The 24,507-nt window shown below is 45.8% G+C and overlaps 1 protein-coding gene across 5 annotated transcripts in view; it reads left to right on the forward strand.

Moving 5' to 3' along the window:
• The window catches only part of aplf (aprataxin and PNKP like factor), a 115,868-nt gene extending 94,519 nt beyond the window's left edge, over positions 1-21,349 (forward strand). For 3 of the 5 annotated variants that reach the window (XM_085981632.1, XM_085981634.1, XM_085981635.1), the window contains 2 exons: positions 3,614-3,655; positions 12,135-14,543. In XM_085981632.1, coding sequence (XP_085837758.1) covers positions 3,614-3,655; positions 12,135-12,331 — 239 coding nt within the window. In that variant the 3' untranslated portion in view covers positions 12,332-14,543. Of the gene's footprint in view, positions 1-2,622; positions 2,912-3,613; positions 3,656-12,004; positions 12,076-12,134; positions 14,544-20,971 lie in introns of those variants that run through there. The other 2 variants (XM_085981636.1, XM_085981633.1) reach the window with 2 other exon arrangements.
• The last annotated feature ends 3,158 nt before the right edge of the window (positions 21,350-24,507 follow it).

The following is a 24,507-nucleotide window of genomic DNA, read 5'->3' on the forward strand; positions in this document are numbered from 1 at the left end:
CTCCATTTCCAAATTACTCCCGTTTGTAGCAGTTCGTTAAGAGGGTGCAGAACAGTTGACAAGTTCGGTAAAAATTTATGATAGTAATTTATCAATCCCAGGAACGACCTTACTTGTGAGACATTTTCAGGTGCTGGGGCTTTTATGACCACTTCAATTTTTTCAGGTGACTTATGCAACCCTTCTTCGTTAATTATGTGGCCACAATATGATATTTGTTTCTGGAAAAATTCGCACTTGGGGCGATTTGCTTGTAGGCCCCGTTCTCTCAGCCTAGTGAGCACCTGCTCCAAATTGGCACGGTGCTCGTTGTCGTTTTCTCCTGTTACAAGGATGTCGTCTAGGTAGCATTGAGTCCCCGGAATCCCTTGGAGGACTTGCTCCATAGCTCTTTGCCAGATAGGTGGAGCTGATGCTACTCCGAAAACCAGTCGATTGTACTGGTACAGGCCTTTGTGTGTGTTTATTGTGAGATACATTTTAGAGGCCTCCTCAACCTCCATCTGTAGATATGCCTGTGCCAAGTCAATTTTGGTGAAACGTTTCCCTCCGGATAGCGAGGCGAAAATATCTTCTATCCTCGGAAGAGGATACTGTACCGTGTGAAGAACCGGGTTTACAGTCACCTTGAAGTCCCCACAGATGCGAACTTTTCTCTGTTCTTCAGATTTATCATTATTCAACGTTTTCTTCATGACCGGGACGATGGGTGTTGCCCACTTGCTCCAATCTACCTTGGATAACACGCCTGCTTTTTCCAAATTCTCCAGCTCTGCCTCGACTGCTGGACGAATTGCGTATGGCACCGGCCTTGCCTTAAAAAAACTTGGGAATTGCCGCATCTTCCACTTTTATCGAGGCGGTGATGCCTTTCAAGGTTCCTAGTTCCTATTGAAACACTTCTTTGGCGTTGGCCAAGATGTCTTTTAATCGTTCAGGTATGACGACGTCATTTTTTTTCTTACTGGTCACCGTCAGTGCCTGAATGGAGTGCCAGCCTAAACGTATCTTCCTGATCCATTCACGTCCCAACAGCGGTGGACCACCATCTTGCAGAACGTATAAATACAACTTCTGTATTTCCTTGCCGTTGTATACAACAGGCACCCTTATTTTCCCTCTGGGGTATACTTTCTGCCCCGTATATGTTTTCAAGATAATGGATGTGTCTTTCAAAGGTATATGCGGAAATAGCCGCTCGTAATCCCGTCGACTTATGACGGTCAGAGCTGATCCTGTATCTAGCTCCATTTTAACTGGGGACCCCGCTATCGTGAGGGTAACCCAAATGGTCTGGTAATCTTCTTTGGCAATTACATTATGTAATTTGAGACAGCTTATTCTCTTGTTTCCGGAGTCGCTATCGCTCTTCTGGTCTTCGGAGCTACTGTCCGTCATCACTTATACATTTCTGTACTTTTCCTTATTGATTTTTTTTCTGTCAGTGGATTTTTTGTTTCCAGATCGGCATACACGTGCAATGTGTCCCATCTTTCCGCATTGCCTGCATGCTTTGTCCTTGAACCAGCAGTCCCTCTGGTCATGGGTGGATCTGCCGCTGCGATAACATCTCTCTCAACCCTGTGTCATTACATGGGTGCCGAAGTCCTGTGGCTTTTGCTGTATCTCTGCAGCTCCTCTCGCTGCTGCTTCGTATGATACAGCCACACTGAAAGCCTTGTCCAGTGTTAAATCTTTCTCAGAAAGTAGCCTTTTCTCTGTTCCTTCACTTAGGAGACCGCAGACGAATTTGTCTCAAAGAGAATCTGCCAGTCCTGCCCCGAATTGGCAGTGCTTTGACAGCTTCCTTAATTCGGTGAGGTAATCAGCGTTACTTTCATTCTTGTGCTGATTCCTCCTGAAGAATTTGAATCGTTCCGCTATCAGCAGCGGTGTTGGGTTTCACACAGAAATCACACAGAAACCCCACAGTGCAGATAGAGGCCATTTCGGCCCATCGAGCCTGCACCGACACATATCCCACCCGATCCCCGTAACCCCTGCACCAACACATATCCCACCCTATCCCCGCGTATTTAATCCCCCTAACACTAAGGGTCAATTTATCATAGCCAATCAACCTAACCTGCACATCTTTGGACTGTGGGAGGAAACCGGAGCACCCGGAGGAAACCCACGCAAACACGGGGAGAATGTGCAAACTCCACACAGACAGTCACCCGAGGCCAGATTCGAACCCGGGTCCCTGGCGCTGTGAGACAACAGTGCTAACCACTATGCCACCGTGCTCCTGTAGGGTATCAACAATCTCCTTAAAATTCTTGTCTATCGGTTTGGCTGGAGTGATTAAGTTTCGTAACAGCCCTTATGTCCTTGCGCCCATTAGATTTAGAAGTACCGATGCCTTTTTATCATCCTCTATTTCATTCGCTGTGCAATATACCTCCACTCTTTCCACATATGTGGTCCAATCCTCTACATCACTATCGAAAGCAATAATATTGCCAGTCTTAGGCATCCTGAAAAAAAAATGGCGCCTCCCGCGCTTTCCTTTCTTCCCTGCCGAGAAAAAATGGCACCTCCCGCGCTTTCCCGCCGCTGCCGCTGCTGACAACGCTGTTCTCCACGGTTTTTATTTATACAGATATTTTTTTTTAATAGTTGGAGACTCGTTCCCGCCGGACTCTCTGGGACTTTTCCCTCCCTCTGCTTGGTCCGAACGCCGACCTGCTTTGCAGCGCTGGCCGTCTCCCGAGTGCTCCACCCTCCGTCTCTGTTTGCTTCCGCCTTCGCTGCTTGGCCCCGCTGCAGAGCCAGCCGATCGAGCCCCAGCCCGCCGCCCAGGAAGGATTATTGCAGTACCTGCCACCAGCCCGGCTAGCTGGTGAAACCACAGTTTTTTCTTTTTTTTTTCTTCGATCTCCTTGAGGTGCTGCCGAATTGCAGGTAAGTCCATTTCCAATTCGTCGCCACTGTTGTATCCGTGTGTTAATGGAGACACGGAATGCAGGAGTTGGTTTACAGGTGTTTACTGAACAAAGTCTGGAGGTGAACTAAAAGATACAAGACACTATACAGGCTTATATAGCCCGAGTGGCCACTACCGGCATTACAGTACACAGGGGCTCTTAAAGGCACATACACCACAATTCCCATCTTCAGAAGAGCAGTCTGTACTGCATCAGTCAGAATATTTTTCTATTTTTCCACACTATTCATTCATCTTTACAGCTTCTCTAAGGTAGATTGCCAGTTACTGCCAAATTAGGGCCAGGTTTATGCTTTGTGCCCATGGCCAACAGGAATTGAGTTAAGACTGCCTAAGCCCATTTCATAAAGATGCTTAAAACCAGCAGAGATTTATCATCCTCAGTGAAAGATTCAAACTCAGGCTCTAAAGTTGAATAACAGTGGGCTTAACCCACTGCAGTACAGAGTCTTGCAAGTGATAACATTATCCACTGTAGGCAGCCATTAATGAAAATAGTTCCTGTATGAACTGATGACATAACATCATCACCCATAAGATACTTATCCATTTCGTAGTCAGCAATAATATTGTTGTTTCATTGAATTTTGTGTTCAGCTTCAGAATATTGAAATTTTTGCTCAGAGATTTGGTTTGCCTTATGTGGTAACATTTTAATTTTAGAAAGTGAATTAAGAAGACCAAAAAGGAAAGCTGCTCAGAAAGGTATGGAATTATTTGTTTCTTATTACTCTGATCAGATTGATTTTGTGTTCATTCTTCAACCCACAACATCAAAAGCGATTATCTGGTCACTTATCTCCGTTACTGTTTGTGGGACCTTGGTGTGCGCAAATTGGCTGCCACATTTGCCTGCATAACAACAGTGACTACACTGCAAAAGTAATTAATTGGCTATGAAGTACTTTGGGACGTCCTGAGGATGTGAATAGCACTATATAAATGCAACTTCTTTTGTTGTCTATGTACTGCCTCTTTATGTAGTATTTGAACTAGTATTTATGCCTCTTTATAGACTTCCCTTGCATGCTGTAGAGAAAGTCATCTGTTTAATAATTTATCAAAGTTTGCAAAGGACAGGTCATGTCTGATAGTGAAATAAAATGTAAAAGAAACTTATACGGCCATTTACCTTTTTTATACTTCCTTTCTCCCACTAAGTACGCTTGAGGGAAACATCATATATCCTGTATATATTTTTAAAAATTGATCAATTTATAGAATGTTTATATTCTTTGAAACCTGGTATTAACAGGTATTAAGATACCGAGTCACTTGTACACTTTAAATTACACTAAATGCTAAGGAGGCTGAATCTGTTTGTATCCACTTCAAATAACCCTATAATAATCTGTTTAAAAATAGGAAGTAGAGACTACTCCCAAGACATGTAATGCCTCTTGGCAAAAGTATTGAATACTTAGGCCCTGAATGTTTCTAATCTATACAAGTGACCTGGATAGGAAGCCAACATTGGCAATTGGTTGGGAGGTAGGAGTCAGAGAGTAGGGATGAAAGGAATGTACTCTGATTGGAGGAATGTGACAAGTGGTGTTCCCCAGGCATTTGTACTGGTGTCTCAGCTTTTCACCATATATATCGACTTAGACGAAGGAATAGAGAGTTGTATATCCAAGTTTGCAGATGACACTAAATTAGGAGGCACGGTAAATTGTGTAGCTGGGAGCAGAAAGTTACAGAGGGACATAGACAGAATAAGTGAGTGGACAAATATGTGCCAGATGAAGTTCAGTGTGGGGAATTGTGGGGTCATCCAATTTGGATCTAGACAAATCGGAATATTTTCTTAATGGTGAGAGACTAGAAACTGTGGAGGAGCAAAGGGATTTGGGTGTCCAGGTACACACAACTAAAAGCTACTGCACAGGTACAAAAAGCAATCAAAAAGGCGAATGGAATGTTGGCCTTTATCTCTAGGGGGTTGGAATACGAAGCGGAGGAAGTGATACTTCAGTTATAGAGCCTTGGTCAGACCCCATCTGGAGTACTGCGTTCAGTTTTGGGCACTGCACCTCAGGAAGGATATATTGGCCTTGTATTGGGGTGTAATGCTGATTCACCAGAATTATGCCATGGGTTAAAGGGTTAAATTATAGGGACAGGTTGCATAAACGAGTTGTATTTCCTTGGTTTATTGGTTGAGGGTGACCTAATTGAGGTGTTTAAAATGATAAAAGGATTCAACAGTGAAGCTGTTTCCTATAGTGGGGGAGTCCAGAACAAGGAGCCACAATCTTAAAATTATAGCTAGGCCATTCAGGAGTGAAATCAGGAGGCAACTTTTCACACAAAGGATAGTGGAAATGTGGAATTCTGAAACCTCAAAAGGCTGTGGATGCTGGGTCAATTGACATTTTCAGCACCAAGCTTGATCGGTTTTTATTAGGTAAGGGTATCAAGCGATATGGATCAAATGTGGGTAAATGGAGTTGAGGTACAGATCACCAACAACAACAACTTACATTTATATAGCACCTTTAACGTAGTAAAACATCCCAAGGCAGTTCATAGGAGTGTTATCAAAAAACAAAATTTGACACTGAGCCATATAAGGAGATGTTAAGGCAGATGACCAAAAGCTTGGTCAAAGAGGTAGTAGGTTTTAAGGAGCATCTTAAAGGAGGAAAGAGAAGTACAGAGGCGGAGAGGTTTAGGGAGGTGTGGTAAACCACTGTTTGTATTCCACTGTGTACATGTCTGTACATGCCTCGGCTGACTCCTCCCACGAGTCTAGGTATAAAGGTGACTGCTCCACAGTCCCTCTGTATTCTGGACTGGGCGACCACTCGAGGCACACCTTCATTCTCTTGTTAATAAAAGCCTGTTAGTTACTCGCTTAACCTCAGTCTTTTGAGTAATTGATAGCGCATCAATTTTATTAACAAGATTTTTTATAATGGAGAAGATCCTCACACCAGCATGCCTGGACTTAGACCATCGGGAGGCGGACACATCCACCAAGTTCGCTCACTGGCTTAAGTGCTTTGAAAAATTCCTGATCGCCTCCGCTACAACGGTCAAACTGGATGTCCTGATCTCCAAAGTGAACCACCAAGCGTACTCGGTCATCCAGGACGCGACCTCGTACACGGCTGCTCTCAAGCTCCTCAAGGACCAGTACACGCGCCTAGTGAACGAGGTGTACGCCAGGCACCTCCTGGGGAGTCGTAAACAACAACCTGGGGAATCGACCGAGGAATACTTCCAGGCACTGTCTGTGCTTGGCCGGGCCTGTGGTTGTAAGGATGTAAAGGCCGCTGTGTACACAGAGGAACTTATCCGGGACGCTTTTGTGGCAGGCCACAGGTCCAATTACACCCGACAGCGACTGTTGGAGCAGAGTGACCTCGACCTCAACAAGGCCTCTGAACTCGCACTATCATTGGACGCAGCCTACCGGGGCATGGTTGCCTACTCCTCTGCACCGTGGACGCCGCGGGGAACGACAGCCTGGGACACGGTAGGACCGTCTCATAGCGCCGTGCCACCCCAGCCACATCCCAGCAACGGCCCAACTACCGCAGCAGTGTCCCAAGGCCAGAAATGCTACTTCTGTGGCCAGGCCAAACACCCCAGAGCGCGCTGCCCGGCGAAAAATGCGATCTGCTCGGGCTGCGGGAAGAAGGGACACTACGCCAGCGTCTGCAGGGCCAAAGCCACCCCGAACCCCAGCAGCGCCGCGTGTGGGCCGTGCGGGCCGCCATCTTGGGCCTCCCCAGCCATGTGCGAACCACCGGAACAGCAGCCATTTTGGACGCCTCCAGCCACATGGGGATCATGGACGCCGCCATCTTGGACGCCAGCCGCCATCTTGGCCCCCAACACCGCCTCATCTGATACCCGCAACGACACACCGACCCCTACGCTGACCTCCGTTATGCTGGACCAAGCGAGACCGCACCAATTGGCCCGGTCCACAATGGACATTAAGGTAAATGGTCACGAAACAATCTGCCTTTTTGACTCTGGGAGCACGGAGAGCTTCATCCACCCCGACACGGTGCGGCGTTGCTCTCTCCCAGTCCTGCCTGCGCACCAGCGGATTTCTATGGCCTCCGAGTCCCAGTCGGCGGACATTGGCGGCTACTGCGTGGTGACACTCTTAGTAGACGGGACTGTGTACGATAATTTTAAACTTCTGGTCCTGCCCCACCTCTGCGCTGCCGTCCTACTGGGGTTAGATTTTCAGTGCCACCTTAAAAGTGTTACGATGGCGTACGGTGGACCCCTCCCCCCACTCACAGTCCGCAGCCAGCAGCTTCCAAATTGCCCGCCGCGCACCAGGTGCAACCTCTCTACACTCAGAGTCACCCCCCCCCCACTGTTTGCTAACCTCACCCCCGACTGTAAGCCCATCACCACAAAGAGCAGGCGATACAGTGCCGGGGACAGGGTTTTCATTAAAACCGAAGTGGAGCGGCTGCTGAAGGAGGGGATTATTGAGGGCAGCACCAGCCCCTGGCGAGCCCAGGTTGTGGTCGTTAAGACCGGCGAGAAGCAACGCCTGGTCATCGACTACAGCCAGACAATAAATCGCTACACCCTGCTGGACGCTTACCCACTCCCCCGCATAGCTGATATGGTCAACCAGATCGCGCAGTACCGCGTCTTCTCGACCATTGACCTGAAATCAGCGTACCACCAGCTCCCTATCCGCCCTGAGGACCGCCAGTATACTGCCTTTGAGGCAAACGGCCGCCTCTATCACTTCCTTAGGGTTCCCTTTGGCGTCACCAACGGGGTCTCCGTCTTCCAAAGGGAGATGGACCGGATGGTCGATCAAAATGCGTTGCAGGCCACTTTCCCATATCTGGACAATGTGACCATCTGCGGCCATGACTTGCAGGACCATGACGCAAACCTCGAAAAATTCCTCTGCACCGCCCAACTCCTGAACCTGACGTATAACAAGGAGAAGTGCATATTCCGCACGACCCGCCTCGCCATCCTTGGCTGTGTTGTGGAACACGGAGTCATCGGTCCCGACCCCGACCGGATGCGTCCCCTTATGGAACTCCCACTGCCCCACTGCCTCAAGGCCCTGAAGAGGTGCCTAGGGTTTTTCTCCTATTACGCCCAGTGGGTCCCCTACTATGCGGACAAGGCCCGTCCGCTGATCAAGTCCACCTCTTTTCCCTTGACGGCAGAGGCCCGCTTAGCCTTCCACCGTATCAAGGAAGACATTGCCAAAGCCACCATGCACGCAGTGGACGAATCCATCCCCTTCCAGGTGGAAAGCGACGTGTCCGACTTTGCCCTGGCCGCTACCCTTAATCAGGCGGGGAGACCCGTGGCCTTCTTTTCACGAACCCTCCAGGGCCCGGAGACCAGACTCTCCGCTGTTGAGAAGGAGGCCCAGGCTATTGTGGAGGCTGTGCGTCATTGGAGGCATTACCTGGCCGGAAAACGATTTACCCTGCTCACTGACCAGCGTTCAGTTGCCTTTATGTTTAACAACAAGCAGAGGGGCAAAATCAAAAACGACAAGATCTTGAGGTGGAGAATCGAACTTTCCACCTACAACTACGAGATCTTGTACCGGCCCGGGAAGCTCAATGAACCCCCGGATGCTCTATCGCGTGGCACCTGCGCCAGCGCACAGATCGATAGACTGCGGGCCCTCCACAATGACCTCTGCCACCCGGGGGTCACCAGGTTCTTCCACTTCATCAAGGCCCGCAACCTGCCTTACTCCATTGAGGAGGTCAGGACCATGACCAGGAACTGCCAAGTCTGCGCTGAGTGCAAACCGCACTTTTATAGACCAGACAGGGCTCACCTGATAAAAGCCACTCGCCCCTTCGAGCGCCTGAGCGTTGATTTTAAAGGGCCTCTCCCCTCCTCCGACCGTAATGTGTACTTCCTCAACATTATTGATGAGTACTCCCGTTTCCCGTTCGCCATCCCCTGCCCGGACATGACCAGTGCCACGGTCATTAAATGTCTGAACGACCTCGTCACCCTGTTCGGTTTCCCCAGCTATATCCATAGCGACCGGGGCTCATCGTTTATGAGCGACGAACTCCGCCAGTACCTACTCGCTAGGGGTATTGCCACAAGCAGGACCACCAGTTACAACCCCCGGGGGAACAGACCGGTGGAAAGAGAGAATGCGACAGTTTGGAAGGCCGCCCTGCTAGCCTTAAAGTCTAGGGGCCTTCCTACCTCCCGCTGGCAGGATCTGCTCCCCGATGCGCTCCACTCTATTCGGTCACTGCTCTGCACTGCCACTAACGCCACCCCTCATGAGAAAATGTTTGTCTTCCCAAGGAAGTCCACATCGGGGACATCGCTACCGCCATGGCTGACGTCCCCAGGGCCGGTCCTACTGAGAAGACACATGAGGACCCATAAAACGGACCCCCTGGTCGAGAGGGTCGACCTCCTCCACGCCAACCCCCAGTATGCTTACATTGCGTACCCGGACGGGCGGGAGGACACAGTCTCCATACGAGACCTCGCACCCTCGGGGGGCCCCAGTAACCCACTACCCACTACTACCCCCCCCCCACGATCCAATATCCAACCCCAGCAGACGGCACGCCTGGGCCCCGCGACCCGCTCGACACCCACGAGGACTACACACCAGTGCCCCAGCCTACGCGGGACTCGACGCCGGAAGCTTCACTACCCCTGCCGTCGCCACGTCGATCACAGCGGCAGACAAGACCTCCGGAGAGACTCCAATACACAAACTTTTAATACACTTCACCCCGCCGGACTCATTTTTAAACAAGGGGTGAATGTGGTAAACCACTGTTTGTATTTCACTGTGTACATGTCTGTACATGCCTCGGCTGACTCCTCCCACGAGTCCAGGTATTAAGGTGACTGCTCCACAGTCCCTCTGTATTCTGGACTGGCCGACCACTCGAGGCACACCTTCATTCTCTTGTTAATAAAAGCCTGTTAGTTACTCGCTTAACCTCAGTCTTTTGAGTAATTGATAGCGCATCAGGAGGGAATTCCAGAGCTTAGGACTTAAGCAGCTGAAGACACGGTTGCCAATGGTGGAGCGATTAAAATCGGGGATGTTCAAAAGGCCAGAATTGGTGGAGCGCAGAGATCTCTGGGGATTATAAGGCTGGAGGAGATTACAACGTTAGGGAGGGGCAAGACCATGGAGCGATTTGAAAACCAGGATGAGAATTTTAAAATCAAGGTGATGCTTAACTGGGAGACAGTGTAGGTCAGCAAGTACAGGGAAGATGGGTGAGCGGGACTTGGTGAGAGTTAGGACATAGGTGGCAGAGTTTTGGATGGCCTCAAGTTTATGAAGTGTAGAACTAGGGAGGCACGCCAGGAATGCATGGGAATAGTCAAGTCTAGAGGTAACAAAGGCATGAATGAGGGTTTCAGCAGCAGATAAGCTGAGGCAAGGGCGGAGACAGGCGATGTTAGAGGTTGAAATGGACGATCTTCGTGATGGAGAAGATATGAGGTAGGAAGTTCAACTCGTGATTAAGTATAACACCAAAGTTGTGAACAGACTGGGGCAACTTCAGACAATTGCCAGTGAGAGGAATGGAATTGGTAGCAAGGGAATGGAGTTCATGGTGTGGCCCGAAGACAATGGCTTCGGTCTTCCCGATATTTAATTGGAGGAAATTTCTGCTCATGCTGTGCTGGATGTCGGACAAGCAGTCTGACAGTATAGAGACAAGGAAGGGTTCGAGAGAGGAGGAGGAGAGGTATCATCAGCGTATATGTAGATGAGAAATAGGAGGGGGCCAAGGATAGATCCTTGGGGGACACCAGAGGCAATGGAGCGGGATCGGGAAGAGAAGCCATTGCAGGTGATTCTATGGCTACGGCTGGAAATATAGGAATGGAAATAGACGAGTGGAGTCCTACCCAGCTGGGTGATGGTGGAGAGGCGTTGGAGCAGAATTCTGTGGTTGACCATGTCAAAAGCTGCAGTCAGGTTGAGAAGGACGAGGAAGGATAGTTTACCTTTGTCACAGTCAATTAGGATGTCATTTTTGATCTTGGTAAGAGCCATGACCTAATTGAATGATGGAACAGACTAGAGGGGCTGAATGGCCTACTCCTTGTTCCTATGTTCCACTGATAAATGTAATAATACACATTTATCAACAAAAATCAGGGAAATAAGTATACAGTGAATTAAACTGAACTGACACAAGAAATTTAGAAAGTGACCAGAGGGTAATTGTGGAGACATTAATTTCAATGTCCAGACAAAATGATTAAAAAGCCAATAGCTAAGATGTATAGTCAGAACAATAGAGTACAACTATACAGAAGTTATGCTCAGGTTTTACAGTGTTCTGGTCAGATCACATTTGGAATACTGTGTTCAGTTTTTGTTATAGAAAATAGATATACAGTACTTGCATTAGAAAGGGTACTGAAAAGAAGAGTAAATTTGATCCTATGGAGCAATCTTATCGATATTAAATAGTCCAGTTAAGGTAAACCCAGATTTGTACTTTGAAGTATTATGTGAGAGTAGGACCCAGAAACAAACTGAAATAAGTGTAAAGTAAACTTAGAACAGATAACAGGGCAATTTCTTTGAATGTTGAGTATGAAGGGAGAGGTAATGTACTAGATGGAAGAGCTTCAATGGGCCAAATGCCCTTTCCTCATTCTTGATTTTTCTTAAATGTGTCCATACTGTGCTTCAATTTTTAATCGTTGTCTCAAACATGCTGTTTATATATAAATATATCTGCTCATTAATCTGTGCCTATCCTCTCTGTAGGTATGCACTATTTCTCTACATGTAATGGGCATACACAAATACATGCATACTGATCTAGGATCAGTAGCCAGCAGTGTGTCATAATTAAACCTGAAAGTTATTTATCCTAAATTAATATCTCAACATGCAGCAATGTAAATGCATATTGGGAGACTTAAAATAGACATTCATCTGAAATGGGCAGTTTGAACCCAGTAAGCATTTCAGGAAGATTTGAAGCAATATGTTGAGTTGTCCAAGAAGAATTGCAACTCTGTACTGCAAACTTAAAATCTAGTTTGATTAATGTTGCTAAATATTTTCAGTTAATGGGAGCTCTTCGTTCCTTGGAGGTGATCATAAAGTGGTTCTGCAGTGATAGCTACACTTACCTGAGGTATGGTGAATATTCTGCTATAAAACTATATTGCTTGCGAATGTTTTCCCTTTTCTCAGGTAAAAGTGGTCTGGATGATGAGAGTGCTGATGATGGTGAACCCAACCAATATGACCTGAATGATAGTTTTATTAATGATGAAGAGGAGGATCTGGATCCTACTGATGAAGATTCTGATTGGGAGCCAAGTTCAGATAGCAATGAAGATATTGATACACTAACAAAAGAAGCCAATAGATTTGTAAAGAAAAAATGAGACTTGTCTTTGCATTTTTTTAACTTTTGAGCGCTAATTGATTTTGTTTTCCTTCTATTTGCACTGAAAATAGCATTTGTTGGCTTGAGTTTCTTTTACAGTTTAGTATTGCACTACTGTCTTCTTAATATTTGTCCTTATTTAGGTGTTAATATCTCCTGGCAATTTTAAATGATTGTTAGTTCACTTAATGAGCAAGCCCTGGAAATGTAATTTGAGCATTTTCAGTGTCTGTTGAAGGCATCTATGGGCAGTTAAGGGTTTTATTAGAGCTTAAATGTTTACAGCTGTGCTTGTTGCTAGGCAAACATTAAGGAGGGAAGGTTCACTATGTTGTAACTGTTTGGCCTTGCACTAGAGCAGATGAAGGGTTTATTTCTGATCCAGCTCCTTTGCAGCTTCTCCCCAGTAGCAGGCTAGGTGTTGTAACACTAGAGTCCTCAGTTTTTGGAAATATGTTCGCGCAAAGCAAAGTCTGATTTTTTTTTTTAATTTAAAGACTACTGCGATAGCAGGTACTGTATGAAGAGAAAAATGAAGCAATAGAGTGTTACTGTGCAGCTAATGTCCAAATTTCTGTTGACTGATTCAGGGATGCTCACCAGAATAGAACTAAACTGCTTGTGCATAGTCATTTGCAAAGCAACACTGTCTTGGAATGGATGGGGTGGGGAGAATACAAGTTTTGCTCCACAGCACATATGCTTTTGAATGGATTCACTATCTGAATGCCTACCACTATTCTGACAGCAGATGTGCCCTCCTTCCCGCTGTCTGCCTTCAAAAATCCAAATACCTGCAAAGCAATAAAAAAAAAATTTTTAAAGAAAAAGTGCCATTTTGTGCATGGCTAACGTCAACTGATCAGAAAATCTGATTCAATGTCACAAAGATACCCACAAATCATTGTGGTGCAGGAGGAATCCTGGGAATTTGAAAGTGCTGCTGCCTAATATGACAGAACTGCCTCAAATAGAAACGGTTCTCCAATACGCTGAAGAATCCGATGCAAATTATGGTAGTCGTCCTTTCCCCATGGCTGGTGTAGGTCTGAGCCAGCCAACAAGCAGCAACTGCATTACTGACTTGTGTGGGCTCCCTGCCCACCTGCCACTTAGGGGGAAAAAAGGGTGTTTGGCACCACCAACAACAGCATTCATATCTGTCACCAGCAGCCCTGCTTTACTGTCATTACAGTGCTGCTACTAAAGCCAGGGCTGTTGCTGGTGATAGTGCTGTAGATTAATGGGGCCATAAAATTGATAGAAAAGGTAAATGGAATTTGAACTCAAAGTTGCTATTAACACTGATAGTTTCACATTGCAGTGGATGAAATTTTTTTTGCAAATTGAAAATTTTTCCCGAATTCAACCTTATTTACATGGATAGTGAATATCCAAGTAAAATATCACTTATGTAACCCCCCCCCCCCTGTAAATTTTTCCCCTTCCTGTCATGTGATGAAAGCACCCTCTTTCAGCCACATGGCAAAACTTCATGGCTATGACAACAGTAGTAACAGATGATGTGATTGGACGGCAAATTTCAAATGAGATCTCAAAATGGAAACTTGCCCTGCTGGGACAAGCCCATGGCCTCCCACTTAATGGCACTCCATTATTCAGACATCTGGTGCAATGTGCGAATTCAATCTTATTTACATGGATAGTGAATATCCAAGTAAAATAATCACTTATGTACTCCCCTGCCAGTAAATTTTACCCTTCCTGTCATGTGATGAAAACACACTCTTTCAGCCACATGGCAAATCTTAGTGGCTATGACAGCAGTAGTAACAGATGATGTGATTGGACAGAAAATTGCAAATGAGAGATCAAAATAGAAACTTGCCCTGCTGGGACAAGCCCATGGCCTATCAGTTAATGGCACTCCATTACTCAGACATCTCGTGCAATGTGCAGCCTCATTGCCCCATAACTGTTGATTTCAAATGGGCTCCTCTGTAATTTGCACTGCGTGTAAATATACCAAAAAAGAATGTGTTTTTTGTTTTAACCCTATCTTTTGGCCTTATCTTGTAGATTGGATGTATATTTGAAATGATTCTTTACTTTTATAATGCAGAAGTTTGTTTATATGAAATTGGCTTGGAAAATAATTGGTGTACAGATCTGGCAATACAATACACTTTTGCCTTGTGATTTCAGTTGTTTTATTGGCTTAATACTGTATATTAAATTTGATATGTGGGGCTTAGTGTTTCATTGGATACTCATTACAAGTACTGATTATGCCTGTAGTTGGCTTCTTTTTAGTGATAAAAGTGCCACACGGTGTGACACAATAGCCACGAGAACCATCGTGACTGTAACCACGGTAGAAACATAGAAACATAGAAGATAGGAGCAGGAGTAGGCCATTCGGCCCCTCGAGCCTGCTCCGCCATTCAATGAGATCATGGCTGATCATCCAAATTCAGTACCCTGTCCCTGCCTTCTCTCCATATCCCTTGATCCCTTTAGCCTTAAGAAAGATATCTAACTCCTTCTTGAATATATTTAATGAATTGGCCTCTACTGCCTTCTGTGGTAGAGAATTCCACAGGTTCACCACTCTCTGGGTGAAGAAATTCCTCCTCATTTCTGTCCTAAATGGCTTACCCTTATCCTTAGATTGTGACCCCTGGTTCTGGACTCCCCGGCCATCAGGAACATCCTTCCTGCATCTAGTCTGTCTAGTCCTGTTAGAATTTTCTTCTAAACTCCAGCGAGTATAAGCCCAATCGACCCAATCTCTCCTCATACATCATTCCTGCCATCCCAGGTATCAGCCTGGTGAATCTTCGCTGCACTCCCTCCATGGCAAGAACATCCTTCCTCAGATAAGGTGACCAAAACTGCACACAACACTCAAGGTGTGGTCTCACTAAGGCCCTGTACAACAGCAGCAAGACATCCTTGTTCCTGTACTCGAACCCTCTCGCTACGAAGGCCAACATACCATTTGCCTTCTTAACCGCCTGCTGCACCTGTATGCTTACTTTCAGCGACTGGTGCACAAGGACACCCAGGTCTCGTTGCACTTCCCCTTCTCCCAATCTATTGCCATTCAAATAATCTGCCTTCCTGTTTTTGCCACCAAAGTGGATAACCTCGCATTTATGCACATTATATTGCATCTGCCATGCTTCTGCCCAATCACCCAACCTGTCCAAATCATACTGGAGTTTCTCGGCATCCTCACAGCACACTCGCCCACCCAGCTTTGTGTCATCTGCAAACTTGGAGATATTACATCTAGTTCTCTTGTCGAGATCATTAATATATATTGTGAATAGCTGGGGCCCTAGGACCGATCCCTGTGGTACCCCACTAGTCACTGCCTGCCACTCGGAAAAAGACCCGTTTATTCCAACTCTTTGCTTTCTGTCTGCCAACCAGTTCTCTATCCAAGTCAATACCTTGCCCCCAATTCCATGTGCCTTAACTTTACACGCTAATCTCTTATGTGGGACCTTATCGAAAGCCTTCTGAAAGTCCAAATACACCACATCCACTGTTTCTCCCTTATCCATTTTACCAGTTACATCCTCACAAAATTCCAGTAGATTAGTCGAGCACGACTTCCCTTTTGTAAATCCATGTTGATTATGTCCGATCCTGTCACTGTTTTCCAAGTGCTCTGCTATTACATCTTTTATAATGGACTCTAGCATTTCCCCCACTACCGATGTCAGGCTTACCGGTCTAAAATTCCCCGTTTTCTCTCTACCACCTTTTTTGAATCGTGGGGTAACATTAGCTACCTTCCAATCCATGGGTACTGTTCCAGAGTCTATTGAATTTTGGAAGATGACCAGCAATGCATCTACTATTTCTAGGGCCACTTCCTTAAATACCCTAGGATGTAGATTATCAGGCCCTGGGGATTTATCGGCCTTCAATCCAGTCAATTTCCCTGCAAATACTGATTTCATTCAGTTCCTCCCTCTCATTAGACCCTATGTTCCCTGACATCTCTGGGAGGTTATTTGTGTCCTCCTTTGTGAAGACAGAACCAAAATATGTATTTAATTGGTCAGCCATTTCTTTGTTCCCCATTATAAATTCCCCTGATTCTAACTGCAAGGGACCTACGCTTGAGTCATTAATCTTCTCTTCACATATCTATAAAAGCTTTTACAGTCAGCTTTTATGTTCCCTGAAAGCTTACTCTCATACTCTATTTTCCCCCTCTTAATTAATCCCTTTGTCCTCCTTTGCTGAATCTTAAACTGTTCCCAATCCTCAGGTTTACTGCTTTTTCTGGCCAATTTATATGTCCTCTCCTTGGATCTTATGCTATCCCTAATTTCCCTTGTTAGCCACGGTTGAGTCACCTTTTTTGTTTTATTTTTATGCCAAACTGGGATGAACAAATTCTGTAGTTCATCCATGCGATCTTTGAATGTTTGCCATTGCCTATCCACCGTCAACCCTTTGAGTGACATTCCCCAATCAATCCTACCCAACTAGCGCCTCATAAGTTTCCTTTTATTTAAATTCAGGACCTTAGTCTCTGAGTCAACTACTTCATCCTCCATCTTAATGAAGAATTCCATCATATTATGATCGCTCCTCCCCAAGGGGCCTCGCACAACAAGATTGCTAATTAATCCTTTCTCATTACATAATACCCAGTCTAAGATGGCCTGATCTCTAGTTTGTTCCTCGACATATTGGTCCAGGAAACCATCCCGTATACACTCCAGGAATTCCTCCTCCACAGTATTGTTACTAATTTGGTTAGCCCAATCTATATGTAGATTAAAGTCACCCATGATGACTGCTGTGCCCTTATTGCACGTTTCTCTAATTTCCCTTTTAATGCCATCCCCAACCTCCGCATTACTGTTTGGGGGTCCATATACCACTCCCACTAACATTTTCTGCCCCTTGGTATTTCTCAGTTCTACCCATACAGATTCCACATCATCAGAGCTAATATCCTTCCTTACAATTGTGTTAATCCCCTCTTTAACCAGCAATGCTACCCCACCTCCTTTTCCTTTTTGCCTATCTTTCCTGAATATTGAATACCCCTGGATGTTGAGTTCCCAGCCTTGGTCACCCTGGAGCCATGTTTCCATAATCCCAATCATATATATTCGTTTACCTCTATTTGCGCAGCTAATTCATGCACCTTATTACAAATGCTCATCGCATTAAGACACAGCCTTCAAGCTTGTTTTTTTAACGCTCTTGGACCTTTTAGGATTATTATTTACTGTGGCCGTGTTTGATTTAAACCCTTGATTTCTCTGACTGCCACCTTTGTTTTTCTCCTTCCTGTCTTTTGCTTCTATCCTTGTTTCCCTTTCCTCTGTCTCCCTGCTCAGGTTCCCAACCCCCTTCCATTTTAGTTTAAACCCTCCCCCAGAGCACTAGCAAACACTCCCCCTGGGACATCGGTCCTGGTCCTGCTCAGGTGCAAACCGCCCAGCTTGTACTGGTCCCACCTCCCCCAGAACCGGTTCCAATGTCCCAGGAATTTGAATCCCTCCCCCTTGCACCATTCCTCTAGCCACGTATTCATCTGAAATATCCTTCTATTTCTACTCTGACTAGCACGTGGCACTGGTAGCAATCCTGAGATTACTACCTTTGGGGTCCTATTTTTTAATCTACCTCCCAACTCCCTATATTCAGCTTTTAGGACCTCATCCCATTTTTTACCTGTATCATTGGTACCTCTATGCACCATGACAACTGGCTGTTCACCCTCCCCTTCCAAAATGTTCTGCAGCCGCTCTGAAACATCCTTGACCCTTGCACCAGGGAGGCAACACACCATCCTGGAGTCTAGTTTGCGGCCGCAGAAACGCCTATCTATTCCCCTTTCAATAGAATCCCCTATTACTATAGCTCTACCCCTCTTTTTCCTCCCGTCCTGTGCAGTAGAACCACCCCTGGTGCCAGGAAGTTGGCTGCTGCTGCCTTCCTCTGATAAGCCATCCACCTCAACAATATCCAAAGTGGTATATCTGTTTGAGAGGGGGATGACCACAGGGGACTCCTGCACCTACTAATCTGCCTGGTGGTCACCCATTCCCTTTTTGCCTGTGCAACCTTTACCTGCGGTGTGACCAACTGATTAAACGTGCTATCCACGACGTCCTCAGCATCGCGAATGCTCCAGTATGTATCCATTCGCAGCTCCAGCGCTGCAATGCAGTCTGCCAGTAGCTGCAGCTGGATACACTTCCTGCACACATGGTCGTGAGGGACACAGGAAGTGTCCCTGATTTCCCACATAGTGCAAGAGGAGCACACTGCGGGGCCGAGCTGTCCTGCCATGACTTGCCCTTTAATTAATTTAAATTAAATTAAATCAAATCAATACCACCAATTAAACGATATACTCGAGGGCCCTTGGTTACCAACAGTCCCTGCTACACCACAGAGAGCTTAGAAACTATAAACCACAGAGTTTAAGTTTGGAAAAAAGGAGAGAGAAATACTCACCAACCAATCACCTGCTTTCTGGTGACGTCACACTTCGATTACTTTTTACTTCTCTCTCTCCCACTCTGAGATTGGTAAGCCTCGCCGCCTCTTTTATGCTCGCTCCGCCGCTGCCGCTTCTCCCAGGTCCGTCGCCGCTGAAATGCATTCTGGATTTTTTTTCCATGCACCATTTTTCTTAATACACGAAACTCTTTGGTATCCGGCACCGATGGAACCGGGATGGTGCCGGTTGATTAAAAATTCCGGATGACGGAGAGGGTTATCTACGGAGGCTATTTTTAACAAAAAAAAATAAAGAAATGTGCAGTATACAGTAATTGGGTACTCACCTACAGCATGCTGTGTTAAATGGATGGTGGAAGATGCTTGATTAAGTACAGTACTGCCAGTTGAGGGTAATCCATAACTCTTTAATTACTTAACAGTAAAACAAAACTTAAATGACTGTATACAGTACTGTAGTTGACTGTACACTTATTCCAAGTCATCAGGATTATCCATGCCAGCTCGTTCATCAGGATCATGCACTTCAACAGATTCTTCAGGCACTCCCACTGCTTCAACTCTTTTGGAAGCTTTCTTAAACATGTCCCGGATGTCTGCTTGCTTAGTGGACTCTTGCCTTTTTTGTAGAAAGGTGGAATGCAGAATATGGAGTTGCATAACTTCTTGGGCAGAGTAGCAAGGCTGCCTTTCAGCAAATTGGAGGATTAAAGCAAATCCTTCTGCAGCTTTAGCCCAAGAAATCATCATCTCTTCAGAAATCTCATCCTCTTTCCATCTCACTTTCCTTTTTTTTGGATTCAAAATAGTCTCAATTATTTCATCATCACTCAGCATATGCACAACAGCAACTTCTCTATCTGCATCAATCCACTGCTCACTATCACTTTCACTGAGGTTACATAGAGGGTTTGCTGGGCCTACATTTTTCACCATGCCAGCCATTTCCATTATTGTACTCCTCTTGGGACGAACATTGAACCCATGAAATTCCTCCTCTGAAGAAGAACCTTCAGCAAACATTACAGAAGGCCACAATTTGCACCAGGCTTGCCTCAAAGTGTGACCATTCACCAAATTCCAGGAACATGCAACATTAAAGATGGCATCTTTAAGATTGTATTCCTTCTGAAATGCGTGAATATTGTCATCTTGGTTTATCAGTTTACGTAGGAAGCCTTTCTTGTAATGACACTTGAGATTTTGGATAACGCCCTGGCCCATGGGTTGTATGAGAGAAGTTACATTTGGTGGCAAATAAATGGTGAAAATATTTCCCAAAACCAACTCGGATTCATGCGGATGGGCTCTACAATGATCAAGCAATAAAATGCATTTGCTATCTTCAGGTTTCCCTATTTTACGGAAATGTTCCCTCACAGATGGAACAAAAATATGATGGAACCAATACGAAAAGATTTCCTTATCCATCCAAGCATTTCTTTGAGCTTTGTACTTAACAGGTAAGTGCCTCACATTTTTTAATGCATAGGGATTTTTACACTTCCCAATAACAAGAAGTTTAACCCGGTGTGATCCAGCAGCGTTCGCACATGTTAGCACGGTTACACGATCTTTATTTTTCTTGTAACCTGGAGAATTAGCCTCACTAGCCCCAGCAAGCGTTGATTCTGGCAAAAACCTCCAAAATAAGCCAGTTTCATCGGCATTGTATATCTGTGCTGGCGACAAATCTGATTGAAATAATCACAGTATTCTTCTGCGGCATCGTGATCAGCTGATTTCTTCTCCCCGGAAATATCGAGTCGTCGTATCCCGTGCCGTAACTTGAAGCACGTTAGCCATCCCTCAGAGAAAGCACACTTGTCAGTGAGCTCCATCTTTACGTAGAAATCCTTTGCTTTCTCGATTAGCATGGGTCCGGAAAGTGGAACACCCTCTGAACGCTTAAGAGAAAACCACTCATAAAGCACGGTATCCAGCTCTTCAAGCTTAGGCTTACGAAGTGTATGCCGTTTCTCTACACTCTTAGATGTCTCTGAGCTTGAATAAAACTTGATCAGCTTATCCTTCTGCGATTTGATGTCGTAGATTGTTGACGAACCAATTTTGAATTCATTCATAATGTTGAAATGCTTCGCTCCCCTTTCTAGTCGTTGGCATATCTCGATTTTCTGTTTTAAAGTTAACACCACTCTCTTTTGCTTAGACCAGCTTTTGGGAATTCCATAATGCAAGATGGGGGAGATAATTCAGGATAAAGATGGAGACACACACAGAAAAATGGCGGCTCGGAAGAGACTACCGGCAGCGTGGGAGACACACAGAAAAATGGCGGATCGGAAGAGACTACCGGCAGCACGGGAGAGTCAGACTCCTGTTATTGAGGTGTTCGGACTTCCGACAGCGCCAAGAAGCCACTGCGGGAGACTCGGACTCGGCAACATTTCCGGTTATTGAGGTGTTGTTTTTGGAGTATGAATTTTGCCGGTTAATAGAGAATTCCGGATATTTTAGGTGCCGTTTAAATGAGAGTTTCCTGTAACTGAAATTCCTAATGTCCAAAATAAAAGTTAAAACAGAATAATTTTTTTTAAATTGCATATTTGATAACATGATTACATTTATCTACTTTTGTGTCTTCTAATGCCTTCATTAAAGATTTTAGTTGAAAGTCTCAGTCTCTCCCAAAAGTCTACATTTGGATTTAATCTTTTTGCCCAGAGCTATGTAATCTCAGCATGTGCAATTTGCCTAATTTCCCAAGTTGCATCAGTCAACTATACTGATGGAATATTTTTCTTTAGCTTATAGCATTTTCTACTTAGTAGCTTTTCTTCAAATTTTGAAAAGCAAAAGAACAAATTTCAAAAACTTAATTGAAGCAAAATTTGTAAAGTTTTGTTTAAAAAAAAACTGACGTGCGTTTCTCAGTGAGAAAGATTCCTGATTACACACCATTTGTTTTATGTTCTATAAACTTACAAAAGTATATTAAACTAAGGGTCAACATGATACTGGTTTTCGAGAGAAGGAGATCAGAGAGAGAGAATATTTTCTTTAATGTTACTTTAATTTTCGAGGACATAACTGCCAGTCTGGGCCTGCGACAGGTGGTGAGTGAACCAATATGAGGGAAAAACTTACTTGACTTCGTCCTCACCAATCTACCTGTCGCAGATGCATCTGTCCAGTATTGATAGCAGTGACCACCGCACAGTCATTGTGGAGATGAAGTCCCGTCTTCACACTGAGGACACCCTCCATCGTGTTGTGTGGCACTATCACCGCGCTAAATGGGATAGATTTAGAACAGATCTAGCAGCTCAAAACTGGGCATCCATGAGGTGTTGTGGGCCATCAGCAGCAGCAGAATTGTATTCCGCCACAATCTGTAACCTCATGGACCGGCATATCCCTCACTCTACCATTACCACCAAACCAGGGGACCAACCCTGGTTCAATAAGGAGTGTAGAAGAGCATGCCAGGAGCAACACCAGGTGTACCTAAAAATGAAGTGCCAACCTGGGAAAGCTGCAACACAGGACTACATGCATGCTAAAAAGCAAAAGCAGCATGCTATAGACAGGGCTAAGCGATCCCACAATTAGCAGATCAGATCGAAGCTCTGCAGTCCTGCCACATCCAGTCGTGAATGGTGCTGGACCATTAAACAACTAACGGGAGGTGGAGGCTCTATGAATATCCCCATCCTCAATGATGGTGGAGCACAGGACATGAGTGCAAAAGACAAAGGTGAAGCATTTGCAAATACCTTCAGCCAGAAGGGCCAAGTGGATGATCCATATCGACCTACTCCTGAAGTCCCCACCATCACAGAAGCCAGTCTTCAGCCAATTCGATTCACTCCACGTGATATCAAGAAACGGCTGAGCGCACTGGATACAGCAAAGGCTATGGGCCCTGACAACATCCCGGCTATCGTGCTGAAGACTTGAGCTCCAGAACTAGCCGCGCCTCTAGCCAAGCTATTCCAGTGCAGCTACAACACTGGCATCTATCCAACAATGTGGAAAACTGCCCAGGTATGTCCTGTCCACAAAAAGCAGGACAAATCCAACCCGGCCAATTACTGCCCCATCAGTCTATTCTCAATCATCAGCAAAAGTGATGGAAGGTGTCGTCAACAGTGCTATCAAGCGGCACTTACCAATAACCTGCTCACTGGTGCCCAGTTTGGGTTCCGCCAAGACGACTTGGCTCCCGACCTCATTACAGCCTTGGTCCAAACATGGACAAAGGAGCTGAATTCCAGAAGTGAGGTGAGAGTCCCTTGATATCAAGGCAGCATTTGACCGAGTGTGGCATCAAGCAGCCCTAGTAAAACTGAAGTCAATAGGAATCGAGGGGAAAATGCTGCACTGGCTGAAGTCATACCTAGCACAAAGGAAGATGGTTGTGGTGGTTGAAGGTCAATCATCACAGCCCCAGGACATCGCTGCAGGAGTTCCTCAGGGCAGTGTCCTTGACCCAACCATCTTCAGCTGCTTCATCAATGACCTTCCCTCCAACATATGGTCAGAAATGGGGATGTTTGCTGATGACTGCACAGTGTTCAGCACCATTCACAACTCCTCAGATAATGAAGCAGTCCATGCCCGCATGCAACAAGACCTGGACGACATTCAGGCTTGGGCTGATACGTGGCAGGTAACATTCGTGCCACAGAAGTGCCAGGCAATGACTATCTCCAACAAGCGAGAGTCTAACCACCTCCCCTTGACATTACCATTGCCAAATCCCCCACCATCAACATCCTGGGGGTCCCCATTGACCAGAAACTTAACTGGACCAGCCACATAAATACTGTGGCAACAAGAGCAGGTCAGAGGCTAGGTATTCTGTGGTGAGTGTCTCACCTCCTGACTCCCCAAAGCCTTTCCACCATCTAAGTAAGGAGTGTGATGGAATACTCTCCACTTGCCAGGATGAGTGCAGCTCCAACAACATTCAAGATGCTCGACACCATCCGGGACAAAGCAGCCCGCTTGATTGGCACCCCATCCACCATCTTAAACATTCACTCCCTCCACCACTGGTGTACCGTGGCTGCAGTGTGTACCATCTACAAGATGCACTGCAGCAACTCCCAAAGGTTTCGGCAGCACCTCCCAAACATGCGACCTCTTCCACCTAGAAGGACAAGGACAGCAGGCGCATGGGAACACCACCACCTCCAAGTTCCTCTCCAAGTCACACACCATCCTGATTTAGAAGTATATCGCTGATCCTTCATCGTCACTGGGTCAAAATCCTGGAACTCCCTACCCAACAGCACTGTGGGAGTACCTTCACCACACGGACTGCAGCGGTTCAAGGGCAATTAGGGATGGGCAATAAATGCTGGCCGTGCCAGCGACGCCCACATCCCATAAACTAATTAAAAAATAATAAATGACAAAAATGTTAATGTAAACCTGAGCGATAGATTCTAATTTCTAACACATCAGACAGAGAGGACCAGAGATAGAAGAGCAGACAGGCAATTTTGCATTTAAAACCAAAGAAAGCATCTTTGAAATAAACTGGGTTGAAGGGGGAGGAGGAACACCCACTCTTAGGGGGGCTGGGGAGTGACGGACGGATTGGAGCGGGGTGGGGTGTGGAGGTTACAGGGGTTAAGTTGGTAGTTCAAACGAGAACAGATAGGAATAGTTGTAGGAGTGCCAGGATGGTAAGAAGGGGAATGGGTCAAGTGAGGGTAAATGGGTAGGGGATACAAT

The sequence above is a fragment of the Somniosus microcephalus genome, chromosome 3, assembly GCF_052327205.1.
Source record: "Somniosus microcephalus isolate GS21.2 chromosome 3, FLI_Smic_1.0, whole genome shotgun sequence".
NCBI lineage: Eukaryota > Metazoa > Chordata > Chondrichthyes > Squaliformes > Somniosidae > Somniosus > Somniosus microcephalus.